The 23,225-nt window shown below is 36.7% G+C and overlaps 1 protein-coding gene across 5 annotated transcripts in view; it reads right to left on the bottom strand.

The window, feature by feature from the left end:
- Window positions 1-23,225, bottom strand: part of GREB1L (GREB1 like retinoic acid receptor coactivator) — a 260,136-nt gene that overhangs the window by 93,093 nt on the left and 143,818 nt on the right. For all 5 annotated transcript variants that reach the window (XM_027127567.1, XM_027127568.1, XM_027127569.1 and 2 more), the window contains exons 5-7: window positions 17,474-17,650; window positions 5,565-5,741; window positions 3,243-3,365 (exon numbers count right to left, since the gene is read on the bottom strand). In XM_027127567.1, coding sequence (XP_026983368.1) covers window positions 3,243-3,365; window positions 5,565-5,741; window positions 17,474-17,650 — 477 coding nt within the window. The remainder of the gene's footprint in view (window positions 1-3,242; window positions 3,366-5,564; window positions 5,742-17,473; window positions 17,651-23,225) is intronic.

The following is a 23,225-nucleotide window of genomic DNA, read 5'->3' as shown; positions in this document are numbered from 1 at the left end:
TGCTGCTATATGAACATTTGTATATAAGTTTTTGTGAGGACACATGCCTTTATTTCTCCTGGGGAGATAGAATTAATATCTTATTATGGTTTTGATTTGTATTTCCCTAACAGCTAATGATGTTGAGCATCTTTTCATGTGATTATTGGCCATTTGTGTATGTTCTCTGAAGAAATCTCTATTCCACATCTTTTGCCCATGTTTTGATTGGATGGTCATCTTATGACTGAGCTGTAAGAGTTCTTTGTAAATTCTGGATACAAATCCTTTATTAAATATGTGTTTTGCAAGTATATTTCTAGTCCATCATTGTCTTTTCATTTTCTTAATGTTGCTTTTTGAAGTGTAAAAGTTTTGAATTTTGATGAGGTCAATGAAATTCACTGACAAAAAGACAGTCTGTTCAATAGATGGTGCTGGGACAATTGGATATCCACATGCAAAAAGATGAATTTAGATGCTCACCTCACACCACACACAAAAATTAACTCAACATGACTCACAGACTTTAATGCAAGAGATAAAACAATAAAACTTTTAGACAAAAAACGTGGAAGAGAAACTTTCAAGATCTTGGGTTAGGCAAAGGTTTTTTTCATCTATTCCTTTTTTCTTTTTCCCTTTTTTTTTTTTTGTCCATGCCACGCAGCTTCTGGGATCTTAGTTCCCTGACCAGGGATTGAACCTGGGCCCTCGACAGTGAAAGTGCAGAGTCCCAACCACTGGACCACCAAGGAATTCCCATTTTTTCATTTGTTCTTGAATTCTTGTCCTTATTAAACACAATACATGTACGTGTATATGTTTGTATGTGGTATGTCTGTGTAATGTAGGTAGATAACTATGTAGCCACCTTCAGTCAAAATCATAAAATATTTTACCAGGATTGTTGGCTAAAATTTGAATGATCAATCACACAAATATGTTGAAAGAAAACATGCAAAATATAAATGGCAAGCCAGCTAGAACAGAACATCCAGAGCTTGGCAGTTGGAATGTGAGACAAAGCTGTGCAAAGAGTAAATTAATCCCCTCTTCAAATACTTTGCAACATGTGTACCTACATTTCAGGCTAAGAAATGTTGATTACAGGCAGTCACTGATTGTAGATTAAGAAGGGTACAATCTCCTACAGGAGGGTGAATCTATCTGCTAAGATGCTGCATACTCTAATGTTTGCAATGATATAATAGGCTAAGGTAAAATTCTTACAGTCTATTACTTTCAAAATACATAGGAAAATTATTACTGAAGATTCCATAATTTGTCAAGAAGAAAGTTTTAGACACAAAGCTTTACTTTTAAAGGCACTATCTTCTATTAAATTCTCTGGATTGCACCTAAAATTAGTAGGTAATTTCATGGTCAAATTACCATTCTCACCCCAACAAGGGATACACAAGAATACTGGCATAGCACTTGGCCACTTGTGTCCACTGTGAGTCAGTCAGTGTCTTGCCTGTGTCCCTTCGTGGCAACTAAAGGAGGCTTTGCTAAGCCTGAATCTTGAATTCCTCTATTCAGAGCAATATTCATTTTCAAAATATATTTCTGCATAATCAAAACTGCTTATTAACATTTCATTACTGCTTACTAATATTTCAGTATCTTTTCATTTTTTTCAGGTACAACTGGTTATTTATATATATTCACCTCTCCCTCTTAGAAAAGGTAACATGTTTTATCATTCTTTTATCCCTTATATGAGTGGTTTTTAAGTCATTGGAGCCAGTAGTCAAGTACTGGAACCCTGCCTTACAGCCTCTGACAAGGGTCTGAGAACATAATAAACACTTGGTAAGTTTTTGTTGGAATGAAGTAAATATTCATTACTAATACTGTAGTTTTTAAATTGCATTTCATTAGCCCCAAGTTCTAATGGCAGAAAATATACTACAGAATCAATCAAATTCTAGGAGAGACATCACTGTAATGAAAGCTAACCTTTCAATGCCAAGAGCCCAATACCAATTTTTTCTTTCTTCAATACCTAGTGACATGATGTTCTCTCATTTATTCTAAATGAGAATTTACAATATTCTCTTTCCTCTTAAATTACAGCCTCTATGTAAATCTCTTGAGCAGTTTAAAAGTTAGATTTCTAAAATCCAGGATGAAGTGGATTTAGCTGAGTACAGACACATAGCAAGAAGTGCCCCAGATAAAGTTAGCTTTATTACCACTACAGTTGTTAACATAGTCTAATAATCACTTCCATCTTGAAAATAAGTGCAAACGATTTACCAGCTCATTAAAATTTGACATAAATTTGGAAGAGGATGCTAAGTAGTGAAATGAATAAAGACACCTTTTTTTCCAACTTGTTGTGTTTGAGTGGATACTGGCAAAGCACATATGCTATGAAGTTTGTGGGTAAAGTAGCACTTCTCAAAAAACAAGTGAACTGAAAAAAAAATTCACAAATTCTTTTAAAATACTTTTCTTCTTGCCTAAGATATAACCTAGACTGGTTCTGAGTAATTTTCTCAAATACTATCTGCAGTGATCTTTTCAGTTACAGCCCTCCAGGCTTTCAGCCACCTGGAAACATTAAGTCCCCCTGGAGCCTTATCCTGACCTGAGTTCAGGCCTCTATACTGGAGGAATTTTCAGAAGCTTTAGACTAGTAACTTATCTGCTCAGTATCAGATCAGCCACTCTGCTGATCCAGCTCCGATACTGTAACCTAGTTTCAGGCACTAAAATTTTATCTGGTTATTTGTAACCAAGCTCCTATCTTGTACCACCTGAAACTAGGTCCTAGATTCTTCCGCTGTGATCCTTCGTCCTACTTTGGGACTTTACTTTGTATCCAAGTTGGTGTAATACTCCCTATACCATTGAGCAAGCCTAGTTAGAGCCCTACTGTAGAATTCCAGTCTTCATGAATATGTCCCCAATACATGCCACCTGATGGCTATGATGCAGACTTCTCTCACATCTGTGTTTCTACTTATTGCCTCCTGTCAGACTCCTCTAGAAACAGGCCCTATGCTTGAACTAAATTCCCTACCAACTGTCAGTTCCTTTTTCCATGGCTTGCCTAGCATTGGCAGGGCTGTTGGGATTTTGGGGCCTGCTCCTCCACAGACTGATCCATCTCAATGCTGAGTTCTAATTCTAATAGTAACTCAATACCGCTATTGAAAAATAGGTCTGTTCAAACCAGCCAACAGTAAGTTTAAAATGCCTCATTAAATATACATCTGCCGCTTGAAAGTCCAAAAGAAAATACCCAATACCTGTCTGAATGAATCCTGATTTGTATCCATTAGTTGTGCCATTTTCTGGGGCCACGGTTGATGACACTGAAGAGTTTGGTTTAATAGAGTGGCAAATGGTAGAGGATTGTCGGCTTCTACATTCTAGAAAGAAGTAAGAATCACATTATGTAAGGAAAACAATATTCTGTTAAAACAGGTGAGGGAGACACGATCCATAAAATCTCTAAAATAAACTGCTGTTCCTCAAGTGGCAGCACGTTCTTTAACAGAGATCCCCCTTCCCCAACCTTGACTCCAATAGAATGTTCAAGCTGGTGAACACAATTCGTCTTCCTAGAGCCAAATGTCATGTTTGGAAGGCAAAGAAATAGTTACAAAGAACAATGAGACATTTGTTCCTCACAGACTAGTTCCCAGGAGAAAAATTACTCATAACCTATATAGTCATGTTAGTTTCATGGGTAATACTGAGGTTAAAATATCAATAATTTATAAAAACCAAATAAGCTTTCAAGCACCAGTTAACCTTCTGTCCAGGATTGATTTACGTGTAGAATAGTAATCTAGAGTCCTTCTAGGCTGCCTTCAACCCTCTCTACTCAACCTTAATTTACGTGCAGAAACAGAAGCAAAGAAAATATTATACACAGAGGAGAAAAATTAGAAATTCTCAAATTCTTATTATTCTCAGTTCTTATTAGAGGAAATAGGTAGACAATATTCAAGGTACTTACTGATCATACAAAACTAAGCTTCATTTTAAATGAGCCAATATTACTTGAGGCTTTGGTGTAATATTTTAATAATACTTTGTACTGATTCAGGTAGATAGCAAATACTGTGACAACCTGTGTCACAGGTTTTCAGGGCTCTAACTTCCAACCAAATTATACTATATGTTGTACTATATTAGTCTTTAAAGGTAGCATGTGAAAAAGAAACATAAATGGTTGCAAATGACAAAGTTAATTATAGTGGGTCCTTTAGAGAATTTCCAAGTTTATTGGATACATGCAAAAGTTAGAGGCAGTTTTCTATAATCTTCTATCTATGACGTTCCTTGAAGAGCTACTGTATTTTGACTGAAAAGGATATCTCCATGTTATGTATATTATATGCAAATATGTAGTTTGATAGGTATGTACATATATACAATTCCAATTCCAAAACAGAATGACTATAAATGTGAGGCTCCAGAAGCCACCCAGGATCATTGTATCACAAACTATTTCACAAATGTTATTATTTACCAGAAAGGTGAATTGTCACTGAGCACTAAATAAGAACTTAAAAATATTTTATGCAACCAAAACAAAAGCTAAAAAAAGGCAGTTAAAAGGCAGGGAGGTGATACCTATCCTATTTTTACTCTTTTATTAGGGTTCATGACATTTAAAATGATTTTTCTAGAGGAAAAGTCTTTAGACTTTATCAGGATAAAGAGTTATCTATAATTTACCACGCTTACAATTTAGTGGTCACAGCACTGATCACAGTCCTGATGATCCCTGGCTCAGAACATGTAGCCATTTCCTAAGGAGTTATATAATCTCTCCTCAAATGCAACCAGGAGTCATTATGGTGAAGGATTCGGAAACAAATCTTCAGTTGTAATTTGGATTTACTATGCTATTTTTCATGGTCAGGCCAAAATCTTTCACAAACAGAAGTATTAAAGACAATTATTCTATTGTCTTTAACAATATAATAATATTAATAATGGAGGGGAAATCTCAGCATCTAAGAAACTGCTCAAAAGAATAAGAATTAGATGTCCCACTGCATTAAACAATGTACAGAACTTGTGGCAACTCCTATCAACCACAAGATGATGTGACATTTCAACTGGATTCATTTTCAAAAATAAGTTTAAGTTCTTCCTAACTGAAGAGAAACAAAACTTTGTCAACTTAACACTGCCTTTTCCCAGGTATGATGAAGAGAGCATTATTTATTCCAAAGTTTGCTTAGTTCTAATAGAAAAATGAAGACTCAAGAATTACCAAAGACCCTAAATAAAGTAGAAAGAGCATCTGACCAGGAAACTGACACTTTGAAGTCCTCTCTAAATGACAGAAGAGCTAGAAAGAGCCCATTTTTCCCCAAGAGCTGTATTCCATACAGGAGAAATACCCTTTCCCAAATTTCAATAGTTTCTGTTAAAAACAAAAAGGAGCAAGTCAAATAACCTGCCAGAGGGCTTTGCATTTTTGGATTGTCTTCTGAACTTGAGATATTTATCTATTCCACACCTGGATTCTGAACCCCGTATGGGTCACTTGTCAATACTATCGTAACATCCACATTCCCTTCCCGTTCCCTCCCAGAAGTTGATGCTACCTTTCCAGCAGATAAGAGGTCCCTTCGACAGTACACCCTGGGAGCTTCTGACTAGGTAGTACTTTAAGTGCTTCTGCTTCTTTGGCTGGGTGGTGAGCTTCAAGTTTATGTGGTTGGAAAATTCCGTGAAATACCGAAATCCTCTTTCTCCACAGCCGATACAGTTTCCAGAAAACCCTAAAAGGAAGAAAAACAAAGTTACTGGTGGCCTTGTATGTTGTTACAATACTTTCACATATAAAAAACACAGAAATATTCACTCTTTGGCTTGACAACTTCCTAATTTTGAGGAAATAATTCAAAGGAAAAAAAACATGTACAACAATTTAGCAGTTATTTTATAACAGTGAAAGACTGAAAATAATTTTTAAATGCTCTAAAAGGATAATGGTTAAGGAAATAGAATAGGTAGTATCATATGATAGAATTTATATAGTTCACATAAAAAATTCTGGTCCTAGAGATATCTGTTATTTCTTCCTTACATATTCCCTTCTTAACCTACTGGCTCTGGTTCTCCACCCGACCCACCATGTGGACTTAACTCCATAGGCACAATTGATTAGACTGTGGATCAATATTTGACCCAATCTAGGATAGTCAGATTCTCTCTCCTGGAATGCTGAAATAAATACAAAAAGAATCAGTCAGATGGTACTGGACCCTGGATATGTAAGGTTTTGTAAAACTGGAACCCAAGTCAGGGCTATGCCATCTAGGGTGTGGGAGAGAGCAAACTGAGAATTGTGAAGAGGAAGCTGGTCTCCAGATAGGAGAGCACGAACAGAGATGTATAAACTCAGGGCATTGTCAGCTGCCTAGTTTCTATGAGATCTAGGGAACACAAGTTCCCTAAGGGTCCCATTTCCTCTCTGTTCAACCCCTCTTTATTGAAACTAGCTCATTATTCCTTAGACTTAACATCCAAACAATTCTCACTCAGATTAATCAAACAAAATAAGACTTTCAGTGATCTTCTTGGAACAGAGGACATGGCAAGAAGAAGAAATGGAGAAGGCTGGGAGGATGAGAGGTCATGCTTTGCTTGACTGGAAGTCAACTTTTCAATCTCCCTTATTACACAGAAGAAAAGTGGACAGTAAGAGAGTGAGTTCTTCCGGTTGTGAGTTATGAGGACATAACATATGTATGGCCATATTGGCAAATAAGGACATTCCAAATTTCATAAACACAATATCTCTATATACAAATAACTAAATGAAAATAAATTCACTTATGGAATAATACACTCTTTTAAAACCACCAAACCAACCTGTTTTATAATTAACAAAGATACATAAGGAGAGTAGAGAAAGACCATGAGGATTAAAGACAAAATATCTCACAATGTCCCAATCTCAGGATGCTGACAATCAATTCAGAACATTTAGAAATGGGCATTCCAATTTATTATTATTTATTCAATAATTTTTTATTGAGTACCTACCTATATGCCAAGCATTTTGCTAAACACTGGAAAAACAGTGGTGAACAAGAGATGGTCCCAACTTCTGGTCAGTTACATAAAATTAGTAATTCTATATAATCAGCTTATTACCATCATTTTATAGAAATATAAACATCAATATAATTTCATAAATTATTTAAAACATATTCAGAGATGGATTGCATTTGAGAGCATTTGGCTATTTGTCTAATACCTTGGAGCTGTAAGCCAAAAAAAGAAAGATGTCAATAACTGCCTAGTTTACCAAATTTCTAAAGCCAACCATCCATCTAACCATTCATCCACCCATCCCCCCGTCCACGCATCCATGAATGCATGCATCCATCCACTAATCCATGCATCTATCCACCTGTCCATCCATCCACCCAACAAATATCTGTACTCTACTATGTGCTAGGCACTATTTCAGGTGCCAGATTTTTAGCACTGAACAAGGAAGACAAAACCACTGCCTCCACAGAACTTACTTTCTGATGTGATCATTATGCCTTGATAGAAAATTGGCTGACCTATGAGGCAGATGCAACATACCCAAAACACAATAAAACTAAGAACCTTCATCTGAAATAGAGACAGTGCCAAAAAATGAGGCTTATCTGATAGGTCCAAGTAGTTCATCAAAGATTAATGTGAGAATTAGAATTAACAAATTACTGGGGTTAGATTTTATCTTTTATCTTTTCCTCTACCTGTTTTCTGAGGTGAAAAGCAAGACTTGAGTATGAAGAGGGAGAAAAGCAATGGATCTGGATAATCTTCAAAGAAGAGAAACTTCACAGTAATGATGAGAATTAACAATATAAAAGAGTAAGAACTTTAGAGTCCATTTTTAAAACTGTATAGTTTCTGTATTAACTTTGGTTCAAGAGAGATTTTATCTGCTCAGAGTTCTTGCTGTCACTATCACAATAAATAATATCTCTTACAGCCAAATTACCTTTCTAGTTTTTCTAGCAATCAGGTCTTCGAATTGCATGGCAGATTTGGGGCATATATGTGGCCAAGTGATCAATTTATTTTAAAATCAATTCCCCCACAGTCTTTGGAATCTGCGTAATTTATATAAAAATTTAGACAAATTGATATTGGAGTCCACAGGGATTCTAGAATATTTTAAGCTTAAACAATTTTCCCCCTATATCTTTTTAAAATTTTATTTGTTTTTTTTTTTTGGCCACACCGTGCAGCTTGTCAGATCTTAGTTCCCCAACCAGGGATCGAACCCAGCCCCTCTTCAGTGAAAGCACAGAGTCCTAACCACTGGACCACCAGGGAATTCCCTCCACTATATCTTTTTTTTTTTTCACTATATCTTAATGCGTACTAAAATCAACATCATAAGTAAGAACTGTTAGATGAATATTAACTTTTTGACAATAGAGTAATGAACATATAAAAATCTCATTGTGCTTGTTCAAGAGAAAACGTTTACCATTTTACTGTACTACACTTTCACTTGGAGAAGTGGTTAATAAAAAATTATGAACAAAGTTCCATGTCTATAAGGGTATTTAATAAATATGACAGAATGGCAGAATAATTACCATTTAAAGAGCAAGTACTATATGCCAGGCACTGTGCTATTGGGTACCTTATAAACATCATCTGTTTGATCTTTATAATCCTGCCAGGTGGGCATTATTGCCTCCTTTATATAGATGAGGAATCTGAGACTTCAAGAAGATAAGTAGCTTGCCCAAGTTCTTAAAGTGCTAACTAGAAAATCTGGGATTTAAACCCAGTTCCAATTCCAAAGCCCATGCTCTTTGGTTTCATATTCCCAATTACAAAGGATTATAAAATCTATTATTCTGACGGTGTTTTCTGTGTGAGTCCCATGATGTATTCTAAGAGGATTCCTCTAGTCATGAAGAATCATTGAGCAAAAAGACATTATAAGAGATTTTTCTATGTCTTCAGTCAGAGCCACATATGAACTGTTCCATTCGATAAAACTTTGATGCTTTTAAAGTGCTTAAAAGAAGTTTCCCAAAGTTGTTCTACCAGAGCCAACTAGGTTCTTAGCTCTGTGATGCAAAAGACTGTGTCTTATCATTAGTGTGCCCACATATCATAACCTAACGTGATTTTGGGAACAAATACTGTTGAATGAATGAATGAACAAACGAATCCTTGGATCTTCTTTGCTAATTTAGTCCAATGTATAAACTTTACCGTCAGGTGTCTATATTAAACCATCTGCTCAATTTCACTGAAAGAAAAAAAATGGCTATTTTAACAAATGAGAGCCTATGAAAATGAAAATTACCACTTCTTTTCCTATGAACCAAGAGAAGGCTTTGAACTGTAGTTTAAGGAACGTTTATTAACCATGTGGAGGATCACTTTCTGACTCAAGATATTGATCTATGTATTTCTAGACTTTCTGATGATGCTTTATAACTAGGAAGAATGCGTCAAGCTAAACAAACACACAGCTCACTGTAAATACAATTCTTGAATTCTTTGCCCTCTTTTTTCTTCTTCGTTTTTACTGATGTTCGTGCTGAGGACATGTATCTGATTCTATCTACAGGAACAAATTCTGAGAAACAAAAGCAACTCCAGAGAAACACAGCAGCAAAAAAAAGTAACAAACCTCACATGCCCTCTTCTTTCTTTCTTTTTCTTTCTTTCTTTCCTCCCTCCCTCCCTTCCTTCCTTCCTTTCTTTCTTTTTCTTTAGGCCACGCCACATGGCAGGCATGCGGGATTTTAGTTCCCCAACCAGGGATCGAACCTGTGCCCCCTGCAGTGGAAGTGAAGAATCTTGACCACTGGGCTGCCAGGGAAGTCCTTACATGCCCTCTTATTTGCCTTTTTAATTATTAAAAGTTAATTTAAGGGGTTTGAATCAAGATAGCAGAGTAAGAGGATGTGGAGCTCACCTCCCCCATGAACACATCAAAAATACATCTACATGTGGAACAATTATCACTGAAAATGAACTGGAAACTGGCAGGACTCCTGTACAACCAAGGCTGTAGTGATCAGGTCGAGACCTGTGCCCCTAGAAGAAGACTCAGAGAAAAATAGAGATTATGTGGGTGGACACCCACCCTGCGGAGTGAGTGGTCTGAGCCACAGATTGAGTGCCCCAGTCCTGGGGTTTTACGTGGAGGAGACAATCCCACTTGGCTGGTTGGAGGGCCACTGAGACAAACAGGAGGGCTGAGGGAAGCCTAGACTACGCTCATGAGGCGTGTGCACGCTGGCTTGCCCCCAAGCAAGGTGGAGAGAGGTCTGCTCTAGCAGCTGCCGGGTTTCTCACAACCTCCTTGCCAGGTACCCCAGTCCAAGCTGAGTGAAAGCTCTGGTGCTGCTCACTCCATGCCACAGTGTGGGATATAGAGGTGACCTGGTGCCACAGTGGCGTCTGAGTGGGTGGGTAGCAGCCATCACTTACTGAAGCAGCACGTCAGAAGCGTTCCAGATCTCTGACGCAGCTGTTCCACCATAGCCCATCCCCTGATACACACTGAGACTCCATGTGGGTCCCACTTGCACTGCAGAACCTGGGGGCAGTGATCGGCCGTGAGGGACAAAGGGGACTTGCCCCAGAAGCTGCATTTGAGTGGAGCTGCAGGTAACTACACAGGCAGTGCATCAGACCTCTGTCTGTGGTCGACATGAGCCAAGAGGCTGCACAGGCCCCACTTGCTTCAGCCCTCCACCCCTCTGGGGCAAGGGTCCCCACACAGGGAAAGAAAAAACACACACTTACAGGGAAAAGAGCCAGCATGAGCCCGACCCTCAGGGCTTCTGCTCCAGCAACTTGGGGTCAGACTCTGCCCCCGATACAGTGGTGATGCCACCAAGCAGAGGGGAAGCCCTGTCTCACACCCAACTTCAGCTCTAGCCACTCCATCTCCAGCCCCACCTCCTACCTATGTGACAGCTGCCAGCACACCCTGAGGAAGGATGTGACTTGCATCCACATCAAATCCAGCTCTTCCAGCAAAGGCATAGGCCACATGCAGTCTGTATAGGGATGCTCCCACATAAGGACACCCCTTCAAGACTGAAATAAGTAACTGTTTCACCTGAATTCATAGAGGCAGGGAAAGCTGAGCAAAACAAAAAGACAGAGGAACTACTCTCAATTGAAAGAGCAAGAGTAAATCCCTGAAAAAATAAACAATAAGACAGAAATAAACAATTTACCAGATAAAGAATTCAAAGCATTGGTAACAAAAATATTAACTGAATTAGGGAAAAGAATTGATGTACACAGTAAACACTTTAACAAGGAACTAGAAAATATAAAAAAGACCCAATCAGAAATAAAGAACTCAATAGCTGAAATAAAAAACACACTAGAAGGAATGAATAGGAGACTAAGATACAGAAGAATGCATAAGTGATCTGGAAGATAGAGTAATGGAAATCACACAATCAGAACAGCAAAAAAGGAAAACAAATTTTTAAAAATGAAAACAATTTAAGAGATCTCTAGGATATAATTAAGCATACCAACATTGTCATTATAGGGGTCCCAGAAGGAGAAGAGAGAAGGGGATCAAAAATGTATTTGAGTTAATTATGACAAAACTTCTCAAACCTGAAGATGGAAACAGATATCCAGCTTCAGGAAACACAGAGAGTCCAAAAAGCGATGAACCCAGACAGACCCACAGCAAGACATGTAATTAATATGACAAAAGTTAAAGATAGAGAATTCTAAAAGCAGCAAGAGAAAAACAAAGAGTCATATACAAGGGAATCCCCATAAGGCTGTCAGATGATTTCTCTGTAGAAACTTCACAGGCCAGAAGGAAGTGGCATAATATATTCAAAGTGCTGAAAGGGAAAAACCTGCAACCTAGGATACCAGCAAGAATATCATTTGGAATAGAAGGAGAGATAAAGAACTGCTTAGACAAGCAAAAACTAACAGTTTGTCAATACTGAACCTACCCTAAAAGAAATGTTAAAGGGTTTTCTCAAGTAGAAAAGAAGTAAAAATCTATAGAAAATGGAAAATCCCACTAGGAAAGGCAAATATATAGTAAGAACTGAGGATCAACCACTTAAATAAGCCAATACAAATATTAAAAGACAAAAAATTGTAAAAGACAAAAAATTGTAAAAACTGTAACTACAATAAATGGTTAAGGGATAAACACATGAAGATGTAAAATATGACATTAAAAACACAAAATGTGTGGGAGGGGGTTAAAAAAAGTAGATCTTTTAGAATATGTTTGAATTTAAATGACGACCAGTTTAAAACAGTAGATATACTTACAGGTCAACATATATGAACCCAGTGGTAACCACAAATCAGAAACCTACTAGAGATACACAAAAACTGAAAAGAAAGGAACTACTGAAGAAAATCATCAAGCCACAAGGGAAGAAACAAAAGGAAGAAGAAATGAACAGAGAAGAACTGTAAAAACAACCAGAAAACAAGTAATAAAATGGCCATAAGTACATAACTATCAATAGTTACTTTAAATGTCAATGGACTAAATGCTCCAGTCAAAAGACATAGGGTAAAAAAATAATAATAACAAGAGCCAAACTTATAGTAATAGAGAGTAGAATGGTGGTTACCAGAGGCTAGGATTGGGGGGGAAAGGGCAGATTAAAAAAATAAGGAAAAATGGTGGTTGTCAGGGGTTAGAGGGAGGGGGTAATGGGGAGTTAGTGTTTAATGGGTACAGAGTTTCAGTTTTGCAGGATGGAAAGAGTTCTGTGGTTGGATGGTGGTGATGCTTGCACAGCAAGATGAATGTACTTAATACCACCGAACTGTACACTTAAAATGGTTAAGGCGGTACATTTTATGTTATGTGTATTTTACCACAATAAAAAATTGGACACACAGAAAAGACATAGGGTGACTGACTGGATTAAAAAATAAGACCTTTTTATATGCTGCTTACAAGAGACTCATTTCAGAGCTAAAGACACACACAGAGTTTAAGTGAGGGGATGAAAAAAGATATTTCAGCAAACAAAACTGACAAGAAAGCAGGGGTAGTAATACTTATATGAGACAAAATAGACTTTAATACAAAGGCTATAACACACAAAAGACAAAGAAGGGCATAATATAATAAAAGGATCAATACAAGAGGAGGATATTACACTATTTAACATATATGCACCCAATACAGGAGCACCTAAATATATTAAGAAAATACTAACAGACATAAAAGGAGAAATCAACAATAACACAGTAATAGTAAGGGACTTTAACACCCCACTGACATCAATGGACAGACCATCCAGATGGAAAATCAATAAGGCAACACAACAGACCAACTGGACTTAGTAGATATCTACAGGACATTACATCCAAAAACAGCACAGTACAAATTCTTTTCAAGTGCACATGGAATGTGCTCCAGCAAAGATCACGTGCTAGGCCACATAACAAGTCTCAACTAATTTAAGAGGACAGAAATTATATCAAGCATTTTTTTTCCAAGCACAACAGTATAAAACTAGAAATCAATTACAGATAGAAAAATGGGAAAAGAACAAACACATAGAGACTAAACAACATGCTACTAAAAACCAATGGGTCAATGAAGAAATCAAAGAGGAAATCAGAAAATACCTCAAGACAAATGAAAGTGGAAACACAGCACTCCAAAATCTATGGGATGCAGCAAAAGCAGTTCTAATAGAGAAGTTTATGGCAATACAGGCCTTCCTCAAGAAACAAGAAACATGTGAAATAAACAACCTAACCTACCACCAAAAGGAATTAGAACAAACAAAGCCCAAAATCAGCACAAGGAAGGAAATAATAAGGATCAGAAAGAAAGAAATAATACAGAGATTTAAAAAAACAATAGAAAAGATCAATGAAATCCAGGAGCTGTTTTTTTTGAAAAGATAAGCAAAATTGATAAATCATTAGCCAGGCTCACCAAGAAGAAAAGAGGATACAAATAAGCAAAATAAGAAATGAAAAAGGAGAAATAACAACTGATACCACAGAGATACAAAAAAGCCATAAGAGAATACTACAAATAGTTATACACCAACAAACTGCACAACCTAGAAGAAAGGGACAAATTTCTAAAAACATACAATCTGCCAAGACTGAATCAAGAAGAAACAGACGATTTGAACAGACTGATCACTAGCAGTGAAATTGAATTTGTAATAAGAAAACTACCAGCAAACAAAAGTCCAGGACTGGGCAGCTTCACATGGGAATTCTAGCAAACATATAAAGAAGAGCTAATACCTATCCTTCTCAAACTATTCCAAAAATTGAAAAGGATGGAATACTCCCCAAATTCATTCTCTGAGGCCGCCATTACCCTGATGCCAAAACCAGACAAGACATTATAAAAAGAGAAAATTACAGGCCAATATCTTTAATTAATACAGATGCAAATATCCTGAACGAAATATTAGCAAACTGAATCCAACAATCTATAAAAAGGATCATACACCATGATCAAGTTGGATTTATTCCAGGGATGAAAGGATGGTTCAATATTTGCAAATCAATCAATATGATACACCACACTAACAAAAGGAAGGATACAAATCACATGTTCATCTCAGTAGATGCAGAAAAAGCAACTGACAAAATTCAACATCCATTCATGATAAAAACTCTCATCAAAATGGGTACAGAAGGAACATATCTCAACATAATAAAGGCCATTTATGACAAATCCACAGCTAACATCATACTCAAAGGTGAAAACCTGAAAGCCTTTCCTCTAAATTCAAGAACAAGACAAAGATTCCCACTCTTGCCACTTCTAGTATTGAAAAACCTAGCCAATCAGATAAGACAAAGAAATAAATTCAAATTGGAAGGGAAGAAGTCAAACTGCCACTATTTACAGATGACATGATACTTTTTATAGAAAAACCAAAAATCTCTACTCCAAAACTATTAGAACTAATAAATTCAGCAAAGTTGCAGGATACAGATTAACATACAGAAATGTGCTGCTTTTCTATACACCAATAATGAATTATCAGAAAGAGAGAGTGAAAAGTAATCTAATTTAAGATCACATCAAAAAGAATAAAATACCTGGGAATAAGCTCAACCAAGGAAATGAAAAACCTATACTCTGAAAACTATAAAACACTGACGAATGAAACTGAAGATGATACAAAGAAATGGAAAGATATCCCATGCTCTTGGATTGGAAGAACTAATATTGTTTAAATGGCCATACTACTGAAAGCAATCTACAGATTTAATGCAATCTCTATCAAAATACCCATGACATTTTTCACAGAATTAGAATAAATAATCCTAAAATTCATATGAGACCACAAAAGACCCTGAGTTGCCAAAACAATCTTGAGAAAAAAGAACAAAGCTGGAAGTATCACCCTCACAGACTTCAGACTCTACAACAAAGCTACAGTAATCAAAACAGCATGGTACTGGCATATAGACACATAGATCAATGGAACAGAATAGAGAGCCCACATCTAAGTTAATTAATCTATGACAAAGGAGGCAAGAATATGCAATGGAGAAAAGACAGTCTCTTCAATAAGAGGTGCTGGGAAAACTGGACAGCTACATGTAAAACAATGAGATTAGAACATTTCCTCACACCATGTATAAAACTAAAATCAAAATGGATTAAAGACCTAAATGTAAGACCTACAATCTAAAACTCCTAGAAGAGAATGTAGGCAGAACACTCTGACATAAATCGTAGCAATATTTTTTTTGGATCTGTCTCTTAAGGAAAAAGATATAAAAGCAAAAATAAACAAATGGGACCTAATTAAACTTAAAAACGTTTGCACAGCAAAGGAAACCATAAACAAAATGAAAAGACAAACTATGGGATGGGAGAAAATATTTGCAAATGATATTACCAAAAGGGGTTACTATCCAAAATACATAAACAGCTCGTACAACTCAGTATCAAAAAAACAAAATACCCAATCAAAAAATGGGCAGAAGACCTGAATAGACATTTTTGCAAAGAAGACATACAGATGGCTAATAGGCACATGAAGAGATTCTCAACACTGATGATTATTACAGAAACGCAAATCAAGACAACAATGATATAATCTCACACCTGTCAGAATGGCTATCATCAAAAAGTCTACAAATAACAAATGTTGGTGAGGATGTGGAGAAAAGGAAACCCTTGTACACTGTTGGTGAGAATGTAAATTGGTGCAGCCACTATGGAAAAGGGTAATGTGAGTTCCTCAAAAAACTAAAAATAGAACTATTACATGATCTATTAATTCCTGTACTGGGTATATAGCCGAAGAAAATGAAAGCACTAATTTGAAAAGATACATGCACCCCACTGTTCATGGCAACATTATTTACAATAACCAAGATATGGAAGCAATCTAAGTATCCATCAACAGAAAAATGGATAACAAAGATGTGATACACACACACACACACACACACACACACACACACAATGGAATATTACTCAGCCACAAAAAAGAATGAAATTCTGCCATCTGTTGGAACGTGCATGACCCTAGAGGGTATCATGCTTAGTGAAATAAGTCAGATAGAGAAAAACAAATACTGTATGATATCACTTACATATGGAATTCAAAAAATAATACAAATGAATGTATATAGCAAAACAGAAACAGATTCACAGATATAGAAAACAAACTAGTAGTTACCAGTGGATAAAGGGAAGGGGGGGATGATAGGGGTCAGGGATTAAGAGATACAAACTATTAGTATAAAATAGATAAGCAACATGAATATATATTTCAGCACAGGGAATTATAGCCATTATCTTGTAATAACTTTTAATGGAGTATAATCTGTAAGAATATTGAATCACTATGCTGTACATTTGAAACTAATATAATATTGTAAATGAATTATGCTTCAATTTAAAAAAGAATAATTAAAAAGTAAACCTCTTTGTTATTTCCCATGATGTAGGAAAGCTATGTTGTGAAAAAAGTCCAAAGTAATACTAGAAAGTAAAACAATTCTGACATAAAGTTAAAACATTTTACATCACAGGTATATTCCTAGTTATCTTGATTGAACTAATGCTAAATATAAAATGAGAATCACATCAATCAAGTGTAGTTAGAAATAATGGGTGGTAGCGAAAAACTACCACTGACTTACAAAGTGGATAATCCACAGTTGAATAATTGAGAGTTGATTTGATATCAGATCCAGATCAATGACTCTATGGAGAGTGAATCCTACTTTATTTCACAAAATATTTATTTTTGATAAATTGTATGGTGTTCTTTAATGCTAGTTTTAAAAAGTCTCTTCATTAAGGTGAATGTTTTGAGAGTTAATAAAAAAGTGAAAGCTAATTTTTAAGAAGTTACAAAATGAAAAAGTGCTTCTTACTTAAACTAATATGTAATCCCCAGTTAATTCTGTGATTTTAAAAATTCTGTGATAATTTAAAATAAACTTGTATTTTAATTCCTTTATCTCAGAAGGAACTTCATAGGTATGAAATACTCACCTAAAAGTGCATTTTTTCCATGATCATCTGGTAGAAATCGCTTGTCTACAGCACACACTAGGATGTGTTCAGGAAGATTGGGAGACTTGGCCCCCACCAGGAGGAATCCTGCTGGGATGTCGATTTGTTCCATACACAGAGATACCAAACGCAAATCCTTTCCTGCTTGACAAAAACCTAAAAACCAGTAAAAAAGGACACAGTGGAATGTTTAGAGAGTTTATAACTCCTCATCACCCATTTGGAGAGTTGATTACCTGTGGGAATCACTATTAATGACTAAATTTAAAGTCCATATACTCCAACCAAAGATACATCTATCATATGTGCTCCTCTGAGCAGAGCTAAAAAGACACTAAAAGGAGGTATTTCCAACTGTTTTAGCCAACACTGATGACTTTATATTTTCTGATCCACAAGTAAGCAAATGATAAATACACAGCAAACTCTGAAAAACATATGGAATTTTTATGTGCACATAATATAGTATTTTTACTTTCAATGCAAATTCACTTCTCTAAATGGAGACAATCATAGAACGCAGATGTTCTCCATTTCATATAGGAAGAGACTGAAGCTCGGAGTTTGGTGAATCATAAATGAATGGATCAGAACTAGAACTCAGAACTGTTTAGGTTACTTGCACTAGGTAAGACATGACAAAGCCTTACATATCAATTTACATTCTCACCAACACTGCAAGAGGGTTCCCTTTTCTCCACACCCTCTCCAGCATTTATTGTTTGTAGATTTTTTGATGATGGCCAGTTTAAAAAAAAAAAAAAACAACCTTACATAACCACTTTGTAACCATAATGTATTACATTAATTCATTAGTTCGTCATTTATTAAAAATGATTTGCAACAGATGCTGTCCTAGGCCTGGGGATAGAGCTGAACAAAGTATACCTTCCTCTAAGAACTCACTTGTAGTCAATTAGAAGAATGTATAAGGAACTGATAATTACAAAACAATATTACAGAGGACAGCTATGTTCTGCTACAAAGCACCAATCTCCACATCTTCTGGGAAATGATTCCCACCACTCTAGTTATGTGATTTCCCTGGACAGCTGTGATATTCCAGATTGAGCTGGAGCTGGCACCCAGTCCAAGATGGGCCACTGGAATATCCCACCTTTCTGGTCATAGCTGATCAGTCCAGGTGTGGGTACCCGACATAAACCAGGACAATGGAGGATGGACACCTAACTCTCACACACAAACCTGAGGAGACCACCATCATTATTACCCAATACAAAGTGTGCCAGAACCATGCTAGGTTCTCCCAGCATCAATTCATATTATGATGTTAACCAAATGCCAAGAAACAGTTGGATGCCATCAGTTAGTATATGAGAAATAAAAAGAAAACAACATCCAAACATTGTATGAAGCTATGGTGCATAGGAATCTGCGGTATGGTCTGGATAATTAAACCTCAAAAGCAGACACAATGAATTACAAAAAGCAAGAAATCAAAGACTAGAATGATAAAGACACTGGGCTTCAACCATTTCAAGCTTGTAGATCCCCTTTTAACATTAAAAAATTCAAATATAACTTCTAGTGTTCACAAATTGAGAAAAATAATATCAAAATGTTATTGTGAACTCTTTAACAATTTAAATGAATCTGTATTTTATTATTCACAATATCATCTATATTTATTTGGACAATAGTCATTTATACATGAGTCATATTATTTATTCAGTTTACAAATATATTTTGGATCCTATAGATACATAGAACCCTTAAAAAAATCTGCTGTCCCCACCCCCATTAAGGGACAAAACTCACAGGTTTGAAAGTTGGGAGATGATGATGATGATGATGATGATGATGATGATGATACTTGTGGCAGTTAAAATTTATGGAGTGCTTAACATAAGACAGGTACAGTGCTAAGCACTGCAGAGATTTTCTCATTTAATTCTGTCAACAACTCTAGCTAGTTATCACTATCTCTTTTTCATATATGGAGAAAATGAGGCTCAGAAAGGTGAGAGTATTTGTCCAAGGTTACAAAATGAGTCCCATAATGTCCAGTGATGTAAGACACGGAAAGTTTGCTATATAAGAACAGGTAAAAAGCTTATTATTCAACTTGGCCAAAAAAAGCACTTAAGAATAGTTATAATCCAGAGCTAAAACCTGGAGGGGTGAACACAGACTTTTTCATGAAATTCTGAAATACTAAATCTAGGGGCATTTTAAAGTCTTAAAAGGAGCATTAATTTTTTTTTAATCAAAGGAATTATTAATTTGTGTAGAGACAGTAAACCTAGAAACATATCTCCCCTAGGAGGTAGCACCTTTATTATGACTTTCTCCAAAAGGCAAAACATAAAATACCCTCCCAAATGGTGTAGAAAATTCAATGATGAGAGGTTTATGATTACCTATTGATGGAAACAGGATGCTTGAGGAGCTTTCTCTGTCACTAAGTAGTAGTACTACAACCTTTCTAAACTTTCAGTCATTCCATAATAGAAAGAATAGACAAGTTTGTACCAATCTGTACCAATTTGCAAATTATTACAAGCTTTTTAGAACATCAGCGCTATATAGAACCTCAAGGTCATCTGATAACAGGATTTTCCAACAAGTAGTTATCAAAATCCCAGAGATTCATAAAGGTATTCCATGATACTTGGGAACTATAAGTGAAACTAAAATAGATAACATTACCAATTTCTGAAAACTAATAAATAATTATTCTAATATCCTACTTTCACTTTATTATTATTATTTTTAATATATTTATTTATTTATTTTTGGCTGCATTGGGTCTTAGTTGCTGTGTGTGGGCTTTCTCTAGTTTTGTCGAGTGGGGATTACTCTTTGTTGCAGTGCGCAGGCTTCTCATTATGGTGGTTTCTCTTGTTGTGGAGCACGGGTTCTAGGGCACATGGGCTTCAGTAGTTGTGGTTCGCGGGCTCTAGAGCACAGGCTCAGTAGTTGTGGTGCACAGGCTTAGTTGCTCCGCGGCATGTGGGATCTTCCCGGACCAGGGCTCAAACCTGTGTCCCCTGCATTGGCAGGTGGATTGTAACCATTGCACCACCAGGGAAGTCCCTAATATCCACTTTTAAAACAGAATGTTCTAAGTGCTTTCCATGCTACATATGTAGGGGTAGTGGAAATCAGCTGAACGAACTCAGGACTCACTCAGCTGAACCCCATATCCATGTGTGGTTTTGATTATTACACATTTTAAAATTGATTTTATTATCAGTCACACGTATTGATGTGTTGCTTAATTTATATACCCATAATGGGCTGTTGGCTAATAATGGGAAGCTTAGGGAACACGGATTTGATGGATACAGTCATTTTATAAATGTACCTAACATGCTCTCTGCTAGATATGAAAGTTAGATTCAACCCTAAACCCCACTCATCAAAGTATAAAGTTATATAAAATGGGGCTTCCCTGGTGGTGCAGTGGTTGAGAGTCCACCTGCCGATGCAGGGGACATGGGTTCATGCCCCGGTCTGGGAAGATCCCACATGCCGCAGAGCGGCTAGGCCTGTGAGCCATTGCTGCTGAGCCTGTGCATCCTCCGCAACGGGAGAGGCCACAACAGTGAGAGGCCCGCGTACCACAAAAAAAAAAAATTATATAAAATGCACCACTATGTTTCTGAGGCACCAAAAAAAAAAAGCAATGATAAGGTAAAATTTTAGTGATTATAATCCAATTTGGCTTTTCATGTAAGAGGGAAAAGTCTACCTCTTTCAGCAGCATGTTATTTGTAGAGAAATTCTGCAAACAAAAGCCTGAAACGTTTTCATCACGTAGAGCAAAAATTATAAAAATAAATTAGTACATCCTTTTAATCCTAAAACATACAAACCCCAAAATTTGGGTATTAAAAGTAGATTTTGACTCTTTTTTTGATGCTGGGAAATATTTAAATACACTTGGCTCCCCTTCTCCACCCCCACAAAAGTATAACATTTTAATTTTGAATTTGTCAACAAAACATGCTTTTCCTTACACAACGAATTTAAAGTAAATTAAACAGCAATGACTGAATGATAAAATGTAGGCAATATTTTCTCATGCATGAATAATATCAGAGTATATATATTTTTTCAGAGTATATTAATATACTAATCTAAAATAAATATTTTCTACTTAAAATTTATTCTTTATCACATGCCATATAGTGACAGAATTAGTTTTTAAATTCCTAAGGGGTTCAAAAGACTATGTATTACTATAAGAGAGATTTGTAAATCAAAGATTGGGTAACACTAATCTATCCCAATCTCTTTAGTATGTAAATGAGGAAGCTAGGGCCCATAAAGGTTAAGAAAACAGCCCAAGGTCAAATACCCAGCAACCCACCAAGTTGGGACCCAGGTCTCTTGACTCCAGGTTACAGCCTCCTTCGTCCTCGTTAACATCCGCTCTGACTCACAGAATGCTTCACCTTCCCTGGTCTGATGTAGGACCCTCTCCTATAGCTTCTTCCTTGCCTATCCTTGCTGAGACTCATCACTCAACTTTCCAGGCTGAATCCTGGCAGGTACTTGACACAGTAGCCCCTGCCAGCCATGGGCTATGTCAGCATCCACCTCTCTCACACCTGCTGATGAATCCTTAAAATTCATGGTTTTGCAAGTCACAAAGGTGTCCCTTGATTAGAGACTGACATTTCTGATGAGCTTTCTCAAAGCAATACATTGTAGCCAAAGGGAGATTAAGGGGGCAAAGTACAATTTCAGTTTTGGGCTAAACAGGGATAGAGTAGAGAAGACACAGTGTGGAAAATATCTGAAGAAAGCAGGATTTTCTCTGGAAGAAAGATGATTTCAGAATGATTTCTGTGGTATAATGAAAACTACACAGTCCACTCAAATTAAGAAGCACAAAGGGGCTTCCCTGGTGGCGCAGTGGTTGAGAGTCCGCCTGCCGATGCAGGGCACACGGGTTCGTGCCCCGGTCCGGGAAGGTCCCACATGCCGCGGAGCGGCTGGGCCCGTGAGCCATGGCCGCTGAGCCTGCGCGTCCGGAAGCCTGTGCTCCGCAACGGGAAAGGCCACAACAGTGAGAGGCCCGCGTACCACCAAAAAAAAAAAAAAAAGCACAAATAGCTTTCAGTGCTACAGCATTTGAAGGTTTTCCCATTTATGATATGAGGACACCTAGAGGTGAAAAGTAATAATTATTAATGACGATTCTAGGAGAAGAATGTTTTTCTCATAGAAGGAGGAAGCAAACCTCCTCTTAAAATTTTTTTTCAGAAAGTGCTTGTGACAATGAAAAGAGAAAATGTCCTATTTTATCCTAAAAAGAAAACCGTAATCATGGGAGCATATAAAAGGGGCACAGGAACCAACTGAAATTGCTATCAATCGCCAAAACTGGAAAAATTGGAGCAAAAAAATAAAGTAGTATTGGATTATAACCCAAAACATAAAATAAATATTCATAAGTGTATAATGATATAAATAAATGACTGTATAAATTAATAAATGAGGGAGAAGAGACAAATTTCCATGCAGTTGAATTCCAAATAATGTATTAGATACTTTGCCCTCAAGGATGTGGAGCATAACTCCGTATTCCTTAAGTGTGGGCTGAGTGCAGTGACTTTCTTCCACAGTATGGTAATGGGGGCGGGGCGGGGCGGGGTGTGGGGGGAGAGTGGAGATAACACTATCTCAGCCAGTGATCAAGGTCAACATCAATAGTCATAAATCATGTTGATAGTAGTACCCTTGATATAGTATGATGAAA

Source organism: Aethalodelphis obliquidens, unplaced genomic scaffold (genome assembly GCF_003676395.1).
Source record: "Aethalodelphis obliquidens isolate GAN/ISIS:26980383/991018 unplaced genomic scaffold, ASM367639v1 scaffold32, whole genome shotgun sequence".
In the NCBI taxonomy this organism is placed as follows: Eukaryota; Metazoa; Chordata; class Mammalia; order Artiodactyla; family Delphinidae; genus Aethalodelphis; species Aethalodelphis obliquidens.
The sequence above is the reverse complement of the archived record's forward strand: the minus strand, read 5'-3'. Positions and strand labels throughout refer to the sequence as shown.